The 13,985-nt window shown below is 40.4% G+C and overlaps 1 protein-coding gene across 4 annotated transcripts in view; it reads right to left on the reverse strand.

Moving 5' to 3' along the window:
* The window catches only part of lrba (LPS-responsive vesicle trafficking, beach and anchor containing), a 176,289-nt gene that overhangs the window by 135,430 nt on the left and 26,874 nt on the right, over nucleotides 1-13,985 (reverse strand). For all 4 annotated transcript variants that reach the window (XM_013909267.1, XM_013909269.1, XM_013909268.1 and 1 more), the window contains exons 2-15: nucleotides 13,452-13,683; nucleotides 11,891-11,991; nucleotides 9,911-10,006; nucleotides 8,088-8,209; nucleotides 7,251-7,377; nucleotides 6,444-6,563; nucleotides 5,389-5,535; nucleotides 3,743-3,940; nucleotides 2,534-2,667; nucleotides 1,917-2,025; nucleotides 1,463-1,615; nucleotides 1,014-1,182; nucleotides 693-772; nucleotides 285-347 (exon numbers count right to left, since the gene is read on the reverse strand). In XM_013909267.1, coding sequence (XP_013764721.1) covers nucleotides 285-347; nucleotides 693-772; nucleotides 1,014-1,182; nucleotides 1,463-1,615; nucleotides 1,917-2,025; nucleotides 2,534-2,667; nucleotides 3,743-3,940; nucleotides 5,389-5,535; nucleotides 6,444-6,563; nucleotides 7,251-7,377; nucleotides 8,088-8,209; nucleotides 9,911-10,006; nucleotides 11,891-11,991; nucleotides 13,452-13,683 — 1,851 coding nt within the window. The remainder of the gene's footprint in view (nucleotides 1-284; nucleotides 348-692; nucleotides 773-1,013; nucleotides 1,183-1,462; nucleotides 1,616-1,916; nucleotides 2,026-2,533; nucleotides 2,668-3,742; nucleotides 3,941-5,388; nucleotides 5,536-6,443; nucleotides 6,564-7,250; nucleotides 7,378-8,087; nucleotides 8,210-9,910; nucleotides 10,007-11,890; nucleotides 11,992-13,451; nucleotides 13,684-13,985) is intronic.

The following is a 13,985-nucleotide window of genomic DNA, read 5'->3' on the forward strand; positions in this document are numbered from 1 at the left end:
CTTTTCCAGACAGTGCTGTAAACACCATTTAGGTTCACTGCGTTACTGACTGATCTGAATGATTCATTTGCTATGCATCACTTCACTGTAAACAACCCCACTTCTGTCAGGACCTCAAACTGGCAGACTTGGAAGAATAACAAGAACCAGTAATGCAGCGTTTAGAAGCAGGAAGTGTTTGCTCATGCTCTTCACATCACATGGTGAGACACACTAAATGCAGTGTAGCGGTACTGTGTTGCCATCTGGTGGTGAGGTCTCTCTCTCTGCCGGTCTATGCCTACCTCATGCATGGTTAGGAGGTAGCTGAGGATACTCTGTAGCTCATCTTCCTTCACTCCATGATCCTAAAATGCAAAATGCGCAGATTGTTTTAACAACGCAAGACTGGAAAAAGAGGTGACTAAGAAACAACATTTTTAACCCCGTAAACCCTAAAAATACAAAGTACGCACTGCTTAGTTCACCAACATGGAAAAATGAGATAATGATGAAACTTTTAATGATATAGAAATCCCACGCCAAGTGTAATGTATGCATTACAATATAATGAAAAAAAAGTCAGATATAGCAAATATAATACATTTATTTACCAACAGACAGATCAAAGGTTAAAGGTTCTAATCATCCTAAGGACAAGAGAAGTGCATGCCGAGTTACAACACATGCCTGAGGAAGAGGCATGAGCTTACCTTCATTATGAGCTGCTTGACAAACAGCAGCAGAAAGGCTCGCAAAGAGAGTATCTCCTTCTGATTTGGCCTTGGACCTTCTGAAAACCCAAAGAGTTCAATGGCTGTTTAGCGTGGTTAACAAAAGAAAGGCATGAAACTACAAGATGATCCTTTTTATTTTGTAAAAGTTCTATATCACTTGAAAGGACTTGCATACAGTGTGAGTGTGTTTGTATGTGTGAATCTGTGTTTTTGTGCACATGTGCATGTGAAAGTTTAATCAGGGGTGTGATTATGTGGTAATTGCTGCATATTTTTGCATTTTGTGTGTAGGCTCACCTAGGCCTTTGGGTACGATTCCACTGCGGTCCTGAGGGTTGACAACCCAGTAGTAGAATTTTAGTGTATGCATGATCTGAAGCACAGTGCCCACCCTGCGAACAGCGTTGTAAATGGTCACTGTGCTGATGAACTCTGTTGCCAGGTAGGTGTAGAGTGTCAACTGCACCTGCACAGGTTATAAAAGCAAATGAAATTTAAATGTGCATGGACTCAGGGTCGAGTCCTGTTTTACTGTGTCCTTGCTTTTTGTTCCTTTGAGAGGCAGCTGGATGCTTGGAAAGCTCCTAAGGGTTTAACTGAGACATTCTGGTTTTAATGGCAGTTACAGGTGGAGGGATAACCTTGAACTAGGGCAAAAGCACAGAGGGGCAAATTTGTGTGCAGTACAAATTCATTTCTACATCTTTTTAAACGTAACCAAAAAATAATGTAGCCCTGTGTGTTACCTTGGCAGGGGCATGGATCCAGATGGCAGGGTTGAACAGAATGTGATCACACAGCTGCTTGAGCAGCAAGATCCCATTCTGCAAGTTGCTAAGGTATCTGGAAAAGGCCAGTACAATGTCCAGGATGGGCCTCGTCACATGAACCTTGGAAGACTGGCGCAGAGAGAGAGACAAGAAGGCACAAAGTGACACAAATGGAGGTGAGGGAGGGAAAAAAATCCATAAGAAGTACAACAGTAAAGAGACGGCAAAGTGATGAAGGGAAATAGTCTGCCTAACAGACTCATAAGAGTGACTTCCAAGCAAAGCCAAAGGAAGAGTATAGTAAGTGTAAATGTGTGCCTGTGTTAGTGTATTAGCATTGGAGATGAATGAATATTAGGGTTACAGCTGTGCTGGGATCATTACCAGGACAGGAAAACTGTCTTCTTGTCAGTTAAGCCAGTTTACTCACCTTTTCCAAAGTATAGCCAATGACGAGGAAGCCTTTGCAGGCCAAGACCTGCTCTTGCATAGCCACTGAGTTCTTCAAGAGCTCCATCACAAAGGACAGCAAAGTGCAGCTAAGAGCCACAGACAGAAAGACAAACAGTGACAAAGAGAAGGACAGACTACAAGTCAGACAGTGACAGTCTATGTAAGCTGCTGACAAAGCCCAGACTGTCAAGAACACATCATACAGGAAATGTGATTGAATGAGGTTGTGTGTCTCCTTTGTGCTGGGGTAACAGTTTCAACCTAGCATCACCTTGAGGACTGCAAAAACATCCACAATGCAATTTAGAAGTAATAAACAAAGCAACGCATGTATTGAACTAAACATTTAGTAAGGATGAAATAATCTGAGAGTAAACTTTTAATTTAACAAGCAGCGTACACTATTTAGACCATTCAATTCTAGAGTCGTTGAGAAATAATAGTACAATATTGATTCACTGTTACTCTGCACGTAACAGCCCTAATAAAACACCATGTGTGTTACAACCTGAGTGGTCTTAATGACAAATGAACAAAAGCCTGCTGATTATTCACTGCTCGGCTTACTACTGTAGTGCACGTAAGTGGAATTACCAGACAGAGGTGTCCAGCTCGTTGCTGGAAGGCTGGCAGTAATCCAGCTGTGCAAACAGTGGGAAGAGGACCTGCACACCACCGATAGAGTGTATGCCGCTCTGGACTGAGTGAGTCACCACAGCTTTCACATCCTACAGAAACACACACACATATAGCCACGTTACACATGTAATCAGCACAGGGTCACACAGATGTTCTTTTCTTCTGATAATTACAGGGATATGTAACTACTTTGGGGGTTTTATTGCCACAGCATAACATAAGAGCCCTCATTTGAATCTTTGACTGTTGCTGCCTGCTTACCTCCTAACCTCAAACCATAGTTTTGATATTTCCTCTTATTTACTGTAATGTTTTATAATATTTCCCCCCAAATTTATATGGATGTTGCGCAGTGTTTGAGAGGGTAGACACAACTAATGGATGAGAAAAACAAACTGAAATTTTGAGAATTTTTCCCGCCTTCTTCTATAGGATTGGAATTTTTGAGCATGGAATACCAAAGCTGCAAATATAGGTCACACATTCATTCATATTTCACACCGAGTGTGTTTGTGTGGTGGGGGGAGCGTATGTTTATGTGGCGGCAAAGGCCTCCCCCACAGAGGAAACAAAGTACTTTCTTTGATGAGAGGGCATGAGAGAAAAACTCAATTAGCGCTCGAGAGGAGAAAACTCAACATGATTGAAGAAACAGTTTTACACGTGTGGTGCACATTTCTCTGAGCATATTTGTGGGTACGTACATGACTATGGCAGAATTTGGAAAATGTCCATGCACTAACACCATATACAGCTACAGAAGAAAAATGCACAACTACTCAAATGTAGTTCCAAACTAAATCTCCCAGAGAAAGCCAATTTTATAATTAGAGCACCAGGATGGCATTTTTCAGCAGCTGCAGCAGTCTGTCTGGCTGGCTCAACACATTCGCTCCTCTGCCCTAATGAGGCTATTAAAATGAAAAGATGCCAACTGGGCCACTTTCATTACCGTGTGGGAAGAAAGAGAGTAAAGAGTGGTACATATGGAACAGTGGGAGGGGGAGCAGGTGTACAGGTGCTGAATGGATTTAGGCAGTGAAACTGCTTTAATGTTGGTGCTGTATGGTGGCTTAAGGTTAAAGCAATGCTATAAATACCAACTCCAATGGATGGCTATAATATGATAGACGCACTAAGTGTTAACTGTGAGGGTGTAATTACCTGCAGCATGAGCGCATGGGGTGAGTGGACAAAAATGGAGACGTTGTCCTTCGGGGAGGACTCGAGGCAGAGCTGGGCGTCTGTGGCTCGGGGATTGTAAGTGAAGGCAATACTAGAAGACAGCTTGCCGTCATACAGTAAGGTCTTATGATGCTCAGCGAACAACAAGTCACTCTCAGCCTTGTACTTGAATGTGCCCTGAGCAAGAAGACAAAGAAAAGGGCAAAAAGTGTTTAGTAAAAAATTACATTAGACAGTCTCTGCATCGTTCTCTTAAGTGTCTTTCTGCAACCCTGGTAACCAAACAAAAAGGCCAGTTACAAATACTGAATCAATGCAATCATCTGCAAATGAAACAATACTTCAAACACAAGACATTGCATGTTTAAACAGAGAGATCTTGCTTTTGAAAGACTATATGCCTATTTTTAATTTGATCCCAGTTGTGGAGTCTTAAAAACAGACCTGTTGGAGCATGAACTAATTAGGTTCATTAGTAAAGACTGAGACAGATCCACTGCTCAAAGATTGCAAGGACAACAAGACGCACTCAGAGCACAAACATCCATGAGCAGCTCACTCACTGGTCAGCTCTTACTTTTAAGGGAATAATACTGTAGTTTGTATTCATTCAGCTACCTTCTTTCTTCTTTTTAAAACATACTTTATGTCCAGGTAGTACATTTGACGTGATATTTTAAATCTTTATACATACATGCATACTGCAACACATACCACACTGAGGATAATAGTAAGAACCATTGTTTATAAGTTTTAAGGCTTTTAGTCCATTTTCAACCAATAAATTATTTCATTGACCTTGAAGACCTTAGTGAATGTAAGCCAAACTGTAATGAATTATTAACATGACCTCACTCTACACCCCGATAAAATTTTATCAGACTATTATTTAAATCTTTTCGAGCTATCGTGTTTACAGACACATGCATGTAACCCCTACCAAAAGCATAACCTCCCAGAGGTAACTAGCTCATCAATATAAATGAATGTTTCTTAACTTGTATACCAAAGTATTTTCAGATTACAACACAGTAAAGGACTTTGATAATATATTGAAATCTCTGTAAGCATCTATGATTACTGGCTATGATCCAAAAAACACCACTGCTGTTCATTTAATATGGACTTGGATGATTTTTCTAAATGTGAAATTGTCCTGTTGTGGCGCAAAATCCATGCAGTTAAAAAGCAAGCATAGCTCCAAAAATAAGATTCCAGGTGTTGCCTCCAGTGCAGAGCTGCCACCCACTGAAAACATTTTACACACGAGGAAATGAAAAACATAACGCAGGGATGTCATAGAATCCAAGAAAGTAAAGTAAACAACCTGCAAAGGTACTAAAATTGCCCTTCTTAATTCCTGAATGTTTAAAATGTTGACAAAAGCAGAGAAGTCATGCCAGTATATATTTTTTCCTCTCTAAGATGCTCATTATTATAACCAATCATGTTACTGAACTTTTTACAATTAATCTAATTAGTAGCAAAAATGTTCCTCTAGAGTTGCACATGTCCAAACTTTTTTGAGATTTTTCAAAAAAAAATAGTAACACGTGTCAGTTTAAACATTTGATATTCTTTTCCATGTTCTGCTGTAAATAAAATACAGTTTCATGCTTTCCAACCTGGTAGCCCGGACCCAGCTGATAGATAGCAAGGATCTGAGCAGCGCTGAGAGCTTCTCCAAACAGGTACACTGCCCCCATCTGTCCGCAGAACACACGGTTGATATCTGCCGTCTCAGACGATCCCAGGAAACACTTGTCAAATGTCTGCAAAGGGAGGAAGCAGGAAGGGAGGAAGGAATTACGAGAGCACCAAAAGGAAAAAACAAAAATAGACAAAAGGAGAAAAACAAAAGGGGTATGACGCGAGGAAGGAAATAAGGGGTGACGACAGATGGGGGTGGGTAAACAAAACCAAAAAGGGAAAGAAAGAAAAAATTAAGAGAGAACGGCAGGGAAAGACACACTGATGTTAACTCTAGCTTTAGAGCAGAAATATTAAGAATGATAAGATCACGTCTCCTTCAAGAAGCCAATTTGCTTTCTGCCACATCTACAGGATTACATTACACTGTGATGGCACAATAATTCCAAACATAATGTAATGTTACAATCTTTTATCTCAGCATGACAGAAAGCAATCCTGTGGACTGTGACAGAGTTCTGAAGTGTGAAGTGAACACGGCCATCATTTAATCATTTTACACTGCATTTTCCATGCTTCACAGATGGAGGGCAAGGAAAGCCCTCTGAAAGCAAGGACTGTGAATGGATGTGCGTAAAATCAGGCAAGATAGTCGGGGTGTTATTTGTTTGGTTTTGAGTGACAAAACTGATATTTAAACAGAAAACCTGTTAAAGCACCTATATGTCTAACCCCCACATGCTACAATCAATGCCTACATTTTACCAAAGGGTTCATGTAATAAGTAATAATGATTTGCAAACACAGAAATGGCTTATTTAAGTGAATACTTAAATGCATTTTAGCAAAAAACTAAATAGCACTACATGAAAAGCAAAACATTTCTCCCCAAATCTCACACTCTTCCTTTAATTCTCTGTGAATCTGTGCAGACATTAAATATTACAGGAGCTGTTAGTAGCACCAACTCCTGTCCTGCTTTTGAGAAAAAGAGAAAAAACAAACATACTATTAAACTGTTGCTACTTACGTCACTGGTGTTGACAAACCAGGCAATGTCTCCAAAGGAAACCAGTTCACCGTTCACAAAGCAGGCGATTTCACTGTTTTTCCAGCGGTTGTAGATATGAACTAGAGTCACCATGTACCACTGCAACGACCAGAACAAGCACACTTTCACACAATGGAAGTGCATCAATCAGACCAACACACGCACACACATCATGTTATCAGCAAGTCAGTGTCCTCTATCACTGTAATTCAGTCACGTTTCATGACTCACTGCCCTCAGCTATGATCCCACCTTCTGCTTAATGTTTGCTTCTAGTTTTACTTCAGCTTTGCAACCAGTAAAATAATAAATAGTTTATTATGTGAGAGAACAAGCATTATAACCATGTAAAAATCAACTAAAATGAGTCCTCTTGGGGTTTGGTGAAGTAAGATGACTCCTTCAAGCTCCAGGGGGAAAAAAACAAAAAAACCCAGAAACTTTCAAATTGCTCGCAGACCACGGTTTCTGAAACTAACAGTTTTCAATGCGTGCTTTGTGTGGAAGGAACAGAGCCCTGGATAATCCTTCTCTCCCACTGCCCTCCTTCCTCCATCTTCTAGTTTTGCTTCTCCCCAGAGTCAGGTAAGATGTGGCAGCTCATTTTTAAAGGAAGGGCTAGATTTATCGTGTGTGCAAATGTGTATTTGGGTGTATAGATGTGACTGATTATGTGTGCGCTGACATATGATTTCTGTGATCTATTTACAAGGATTTGCCTTTTCATGTGTTTGAATATTTGGGTACAAAACACTGTATTTAGCTTCGTTTTCATTCCTTTCGTACCTTCTGCGGTTTGAAGTCATACTTTACACAGTGCTGGAATCCTTTGCCCTTCGATTTTAATGAGGTCACTATCAAACAGCCGCCCACAAAGTGTGCCGAGTAACCCATGCCTTTGCTGGTACGGAAACTGAAACAAAACGAAGGGGAAATACAAACATGTAACTTTACTTTGGAAATGATGCTGCACAGTTTCATACCAACTACTGTACCTTTTAGTGGCAGCGTGAATAACAGTTTAAAAAAAAAAACATTAAAAAAACATTTTCAAGGGAATTTTTAAAGCATAAAAAACCCAATCATTTCTGATCCTCACTAAGTCTTCCCATCCTTCTCAGTGTCCCAGAGAGATGGGGCCCCTTCATGTGATTTAGTGAATATCTCTCTTGTTAAAAGGGCACCAGACTGAAGGGGGGAGTTTTTATTAAGGATTCTCTCAAACAGCTCGTTGGCTGCCCGGTTTGCTTACCGTTTTCACAGCGGCTTAAGCAGACCCCTACTGAATAAATGAGATTTTGGCAGAAATGAATGTTGGTTGAAAATAAAATGTTCAGAGGGTTTGTTTTACTTGTTCCTCAGAGATTAAACAAAGTATGATGACACGGGGAAAAACAACCTTTGAGGCTGGAGGGAGTGGGTTTCAAAATAAATCATCTTGGTGGGAAAATTGACACGCTCACCTTTCGTGCAGTTTTCTTTGTGTCTAAACTATGTCCTAAAGGCGAAGTTGGCACTCCTGCGTTCCATTTGTGCCACGTTCAAACAAAATTAACATTTAAATGGCAAAGAGCAAAGGTTTATGTTCACTCCTTAATGTTTCGAAAATTCTCGTGTACCTACCAGTACAGGTAAGGCTTGTCTTTGTCTACATTGATGTTGTTGAGTGGATCCATGCGGATCCACGTGTGGAATGTAAACCCATTCTGATATGGCCATTTTGCTATGGGGGGCAGAGCTATTGCCTGTTATGGGAAAACAAACAGAAGAAAAAACAAAAAGCATCAGACACTGTGATGTAGGATCCCAACTGTGGAATGAAATGAGCCTTCAAATATTAACTAACACTGTTCAGTAGTGCAGTAGGTCAGTCTGAAACCCCACAAAAACAAAACAAGAGTGAAGAACAGCTGGAAAACATTTACTCTAAATCACATTCCTGTCTTACTGTTTCATTAGCAGAGGTATGTGCACTGTACACAGCACGCTGTAGAAAAGCACAGACACGTAATAGCAGCATTTAGGTAAAAAAGAAAAAAATGAAACCACAGCTCACAAGGCGGCGTGCTGCATCTGTACATGTGTCATCATCTCAGCAGAGGGTTACACACACACAAGCAGGAAACCACACACAAACATGCAGTATGTTAAAGGTGTGAGTAGACTAATGAAGTACCGAGGAACAGATTTAAACACATCTATGTGCATTAGACATAATGAAAGGTTCGTTTAGCTTCATGTTTTAATTTAGCCTGCGTCCATGTATTTAAAAACACTGATTATGACGCATTTAGCTCCAAAGTTTAGTAGCGATTATCAATCGAGGAACAACTGTGACATATTCAAATATGAGAGAGAGAAAAAACTCCCAAGGTGATCGCATTGACGTGCCACAAAATATCTTGTGGCAGGAAGAGGGGGGAAAAAACAGCAATGCAATTTTTCATGTATGTGGTAATGATGCAAAAAGCAATGCTTCTATAAACAATGCTTTTGTAAAGTTTCAGTGTAATAGAAACTAAAGCTGGAGCGTGCCACTCACAGCCAAAGTAGATTATAATAATTAGGCAGATAACTGACTAGATTCAGTTGATTTGGTTTTTCTTTTTTCAAGTCTTAATTTTTCTGTAGCTGTCACAATCGACAATCCTGTAATATGCACCAAGGGTGTGTTATGATGTGTCATCTTTAAAATAAAAACCTACTAAAAGATGTTAAGCAGAGACAAATAAGGCACTGTGCAGCCTGCCTTTCCATGATACCAACGGCTAAACGAGGAGGCTTTCACTAAACTAATGTGCAGACAAGTTACAAACGGTATTTGAATATTTCAAAGCTCACTATGCATGACCTTTGCTTCATTAATGCTTTTCATGCAAACATCAGAAAGCACGGTATTAGCATCAAACTGCATGAGATTATGCTCCAACATTACTACACACTTCACAAGATTTAGCAGGAATGAATTAGCTTTGGAGCCCTGGGAGGGGCCTGATGCTTAATAGCAGATCAGAAAATATATAATATAAAAAATATAAGTAGTATGAAAAATAAAAAGCATGTGTAATGCAGTCAATAAGAGAAAAATTACACACAAGACTAAACAGTTGGCTTAATGGAAAACAGGTGAAAAAGCAAAGTCCTTCATTTCATCCCAACACTGGTGTAAAATATTTCTCAATGGTGGTGGGAAAAAAGGATTTTTCACAAATTTTAGAGTGCACTCATTGTTCATAAATTCCACTTGAACACTTCTCATGCATTATATTCCTCCTCGGAGGCTTTGCTTGTTTTTTTTTCCTCTTGTATCTGTGGTTACCTCAGTTAGGTTCATGATTTCACATCTTTAATCATTAATTTAGTGTTTCATATAAAAGCCACTGATAGTGCAAACAGACAAAACTACAAACTGTATTGTGTTTACAGTTGTGGCATTATACACTCACAGCTGCATTTTTTCCTGGAAAGCTGAAGAAGGAGTCGGGACCGCTCCTGTGAGCCATGTACTTTAGCACTGACAAAAGCTTCACTGCGTGACGAGGCTGAGGAGAAAACACAGACACATGGGTGTTACTTAAGGCAGCTGATATACTATCAATGTTCAAACAAGCATACACACACAAATATGCACACACTGGTTTTAAACCTGCTCTTCACACATGCAGGCTCCTTCTGCTTGTTCTAAATCTAACTCAAAAACTGCAAAGACTGACATCCTGACAGATTTCCTCATATTTTCTCAACCCTATGCATGGCACAGTATGCCTATTTAAAATACAATATATCGCTAAGAGTATTCACTCACCCATCCAAATCACTGAATTCAGGTGTTACAAACCCAGGAACTCAGGCACAAAGTAGCAGGCCACATAAAATCACTGAGTGGGGTCAGCAGATGCTGAAGTGCAGAAAATGACAACTTTTTGCAGAGTCAATCACTACTGACCTCCAAATTTCATGTGGCCTTCAGATGAGCTCAAGAACAGCCTGCAGAGAGCTTCATGGAATAGGTTTTCACGGGCGAGCAGCTGAATCCAAACCTTACATCATCAAAAGCAATGCAGAGTGCCAGGTGTCGGATGCAGCAGTGTAAAGTAGGGTGCCACTGGACTCTAGAGTGACAAGCCACCCTTCTCTGTCTGGCAATCCAATGAATGAATCTGGGTTTGGTGGTTGAAAGGAGAACGGTACTTGTCTGACTATATTGTGCAAAGTGTAAAGTTTGGTGGAGGGGATTATTTTGTGAGGGTGTTCTTCAGGAGTTAGGCTCAGCCCCTTAGTTCCAGTGAAAGGAACTCTTAATGCTTCAGGATACCAAGATATTTTGGACAATTTCATACTCCCAGTTTGGGGATGACCCCTTCTGTACCAAGATGACTACGCACCAGTGCACAAAGCAAGGCCCATAAAGACATGGATGAGCGAGTTTGGTGTGGAAGAACTTGCACAGAGTCCTGATCTCAACCTAATAGAACACCTTTGGGACAAAAAAAAAAAAGAGCTGAGACTGCAAGGCTGGTGTTCCTGTCCAAAGTAAGTGTCTGACATCACAAATGCACTTCTAAAAGAACAGTCAGAATTTCCCATAAATCCTCTTAAACCTCATGGAAAACCCTCGGAGAAGAGTTGAAGCTGTTATAGCTGCAAAGGGTGGACCGACATCATATTAAACCCTATGGATTAAGAATGTTGCCTCACTCAAGTTCATGTGCGCATGAAACAAGTGAATACTTTTGGCAATATAGTCTGTGTTGTATAAATACAAATATGACTGAGTGTTTTTACAAAAGGAAAAGAAAGTCATGTTTTACTAGCACAACACAAGCTCCCATGGTCTATCCGGCTCCAGATATTCATAAAGGGGAAAAATGGAGCAGTAGCAAAAGCTGCTTGACAGGGGGAAGTGTGAGGTGAAATTTACAGGCATAAAATCAACTTGGCCCATTTCCTTCACTTGATTAGTGTCAGTGATCAATGGGTTACTCTTCTTCTCTTCCTCGCTTCATCTGTCATCCTTTCTGTGCTACTGATTCTCCCTGGATGAAGCAACTTATCTTCTGTACATGTATCATAAATCTTAATTTCATTGTGGGTATACCTGTGTGCAGCTGCTCAGACAGGATTTATTGTAGAAAATCTTCCCCTGTGTAAATACTAAATAATAAGTGTGTTGGCTCGCACGGTCACGATGTGAAAAAAAGCAACCTAAATTTGGACTGTGTGTGTACTCTCAAGAAGCAGCTAATATCAATAATCTAGAGGTGCAAAGACCAGTGAACAGGAGTCATCTGGTTTCACATGATCTATATTTTCTGTGTGATGAGGGCATTGCCTGTGGGATGGCAGCAGTTTAGGTGTTGCTAGAACATTGCTCATGCGGACCCCAGACAACCAAGACAGATCACCGTGGCGAGCCTCTGACTCACCCACTGGCCTCGCTCCCCTTGCAACTTGCTGAAGAAAAGCTTCAGCTCTTTAACTGTGATGCTGTAGCTGGCAAGTACACCCAGCATGTCCACCAGCAGGTCTGCAAGGACACACGCACACAAAGAGGACAGAAAAAACACAGGCGTTAAACATGGCAGGTTAAAAACAGGCTGACAAGATATAATACAACCTTATTTCCAAAACAGTTCATCAAACGTGTAAAATGTAATAAATAAATAAATAAATAAATAAATAAATGCAGTGATTTCCAAGTCTCACACTCACATGTTATTCTCAATAGGACATAGAAACCTTATCAAGTGTTTGGACTGAGATGTTGAACTAAATCCTATATCAGACAAGAATAAGGGATTTCTCTTCCAAACGTCCTGCAGCTAGTGTCCTCAGTTCCCACACGTTTACAAACTACTGTTAAAAGAAAAGAGGATGCTACACAGTGGTAAACATGACCTTGTTCCAACTTTTTTGAGACATATTGCTGCCATCAAACCCAAAAGTACCTCATTTTTGTCTTAACATGATACATTTTCTGAGTTTAAATAATCGATGTTCTCTTCTAAATAAAATATGGTTTTCTTAGATTTGAGGTTCATTGCATTCTGTTTTACTGTACATTTTACACAGCATCCTAGCTGTTTTGGAAGTATTACAGTAAGAATTACAGTGTAGCGAACGCTTCGAGCAGCTAAGTAACTAAAAACGGAGACCTAAAATAGACAGGATGCTCCGGGAGAGTCCCAGCTTCTGTGCAGTCTCTTATTAGCCATTATTAATAATGAGCCTAGTGACAGATAAGACTAGTGTGCATTTTATGGAAGTTAACCGTTTAATATGATTCACTTCTTCCAGCATAAAGATGAATGGCAGTAACATCTGAGAGGATGTTTTCTACATAATATTAAAGTCTTGCTGTTCAATTCTGTGCTACATGGTTTCATTTTGGTTTTTAGTAAAGGGGATTGCAGATCTCTTTAACTTAACTAATACTGCATTCACACTAAAGTAAATGTTATTATAATCATTACTTTTAGCTGCCTAGTTACTACTGGGCTATATCACCCTTGCTTGACTGCATACATGCTCCAGGCCAGAGCTGTTCTAGCTGGCAAAGGTTCACTGAACCATACACTGCAGGACTAGTTCATACTAATTTCCAGATGGGCATCAGACAAATTAGACTTAGACTTAAGGAGGCTGTGCAGGACAACTGAATCCTCCCTCAGCATAATATGCCAGTGTATGCAACACTGGAGGATGAAATTATGATATTTTGGACAAAAAATTGTAATGATCAATTCACATGTGGAGTTGGAATTTATCATTTAGCCAGCTCTCCTTCCTTACAGAGGTCACAGTAAAGGCTTAGCAACAAAACATCTCTTCTCCAGATGGGGAAGATTCATTGTTTTGTTAAGCAAACATCTGCAGCCTTTGCAGCTGAATAGCATGCTGCAACTGCTACACAAGCCAATTGCCTTTAACCTTTAAAAACTCATGGAAAGACAAAGACTTGTTTCAATGAAGGACTGTTTTCAGCACCTGCGATCATGCTGTCAATGGTGGATATACGCTGGAGCACAAGCTGAATAAGCCCCTCTTCAGTGCACGCCTGCAGGTTGCGGACACTCTTCTTGAGGATGGCGGTGAAAATGCTCCAGATCTCAGCCTGACAGTTGGGCTCACACTTGTCCAACAGCTCGACCATGCACACAATGCTCTCCGGTTCCTGGATGATGAAGTTCATCTCCAGGTCAAACTGGCCGCCGACCAGCTGGAAGACAGAGAGAAAAACAAGTGAGGGTGGATGAGGAGGAGAGAGTTCCTTCCTTTTCTTTCATAAGCAGACAACAGAAACATTCCTAAGTGTGGGTCCACACTCCTAAACAGATCATTAGTCAGGCATTAGAGATGATGCCAGAGGATTAAAGGTCAACAGAGAATCTCTGTAAGTCTGTGGTGTCTACAGCTAACATTCTGACACTGCAATTATTCAAGAGCAAAAACTATTGACTTAGTAATAGTTCGTTAATGAACTTCGGTTCTGTAAATGCCAAAATGCTAAGAGCATTGTGG

The sequence above is a fragment of the Pundamilia nyererei genome, unplaced genomic scaffold (genome assembly GCF_000239375.1).
Source record: "Pundamilia nyererei isolate P.nyererei 1_Seehausen unplaced genomic scaffold, PunNye1.0 scaffold00022, whole genome shotgun sequence".
NCBI classification, from domain to species: Eukaryota; Metazoa; Chordata; class Actinopteri; order Cichliformes; family Cichlidae; genus Pundamilia; species Pundamilia nyererei.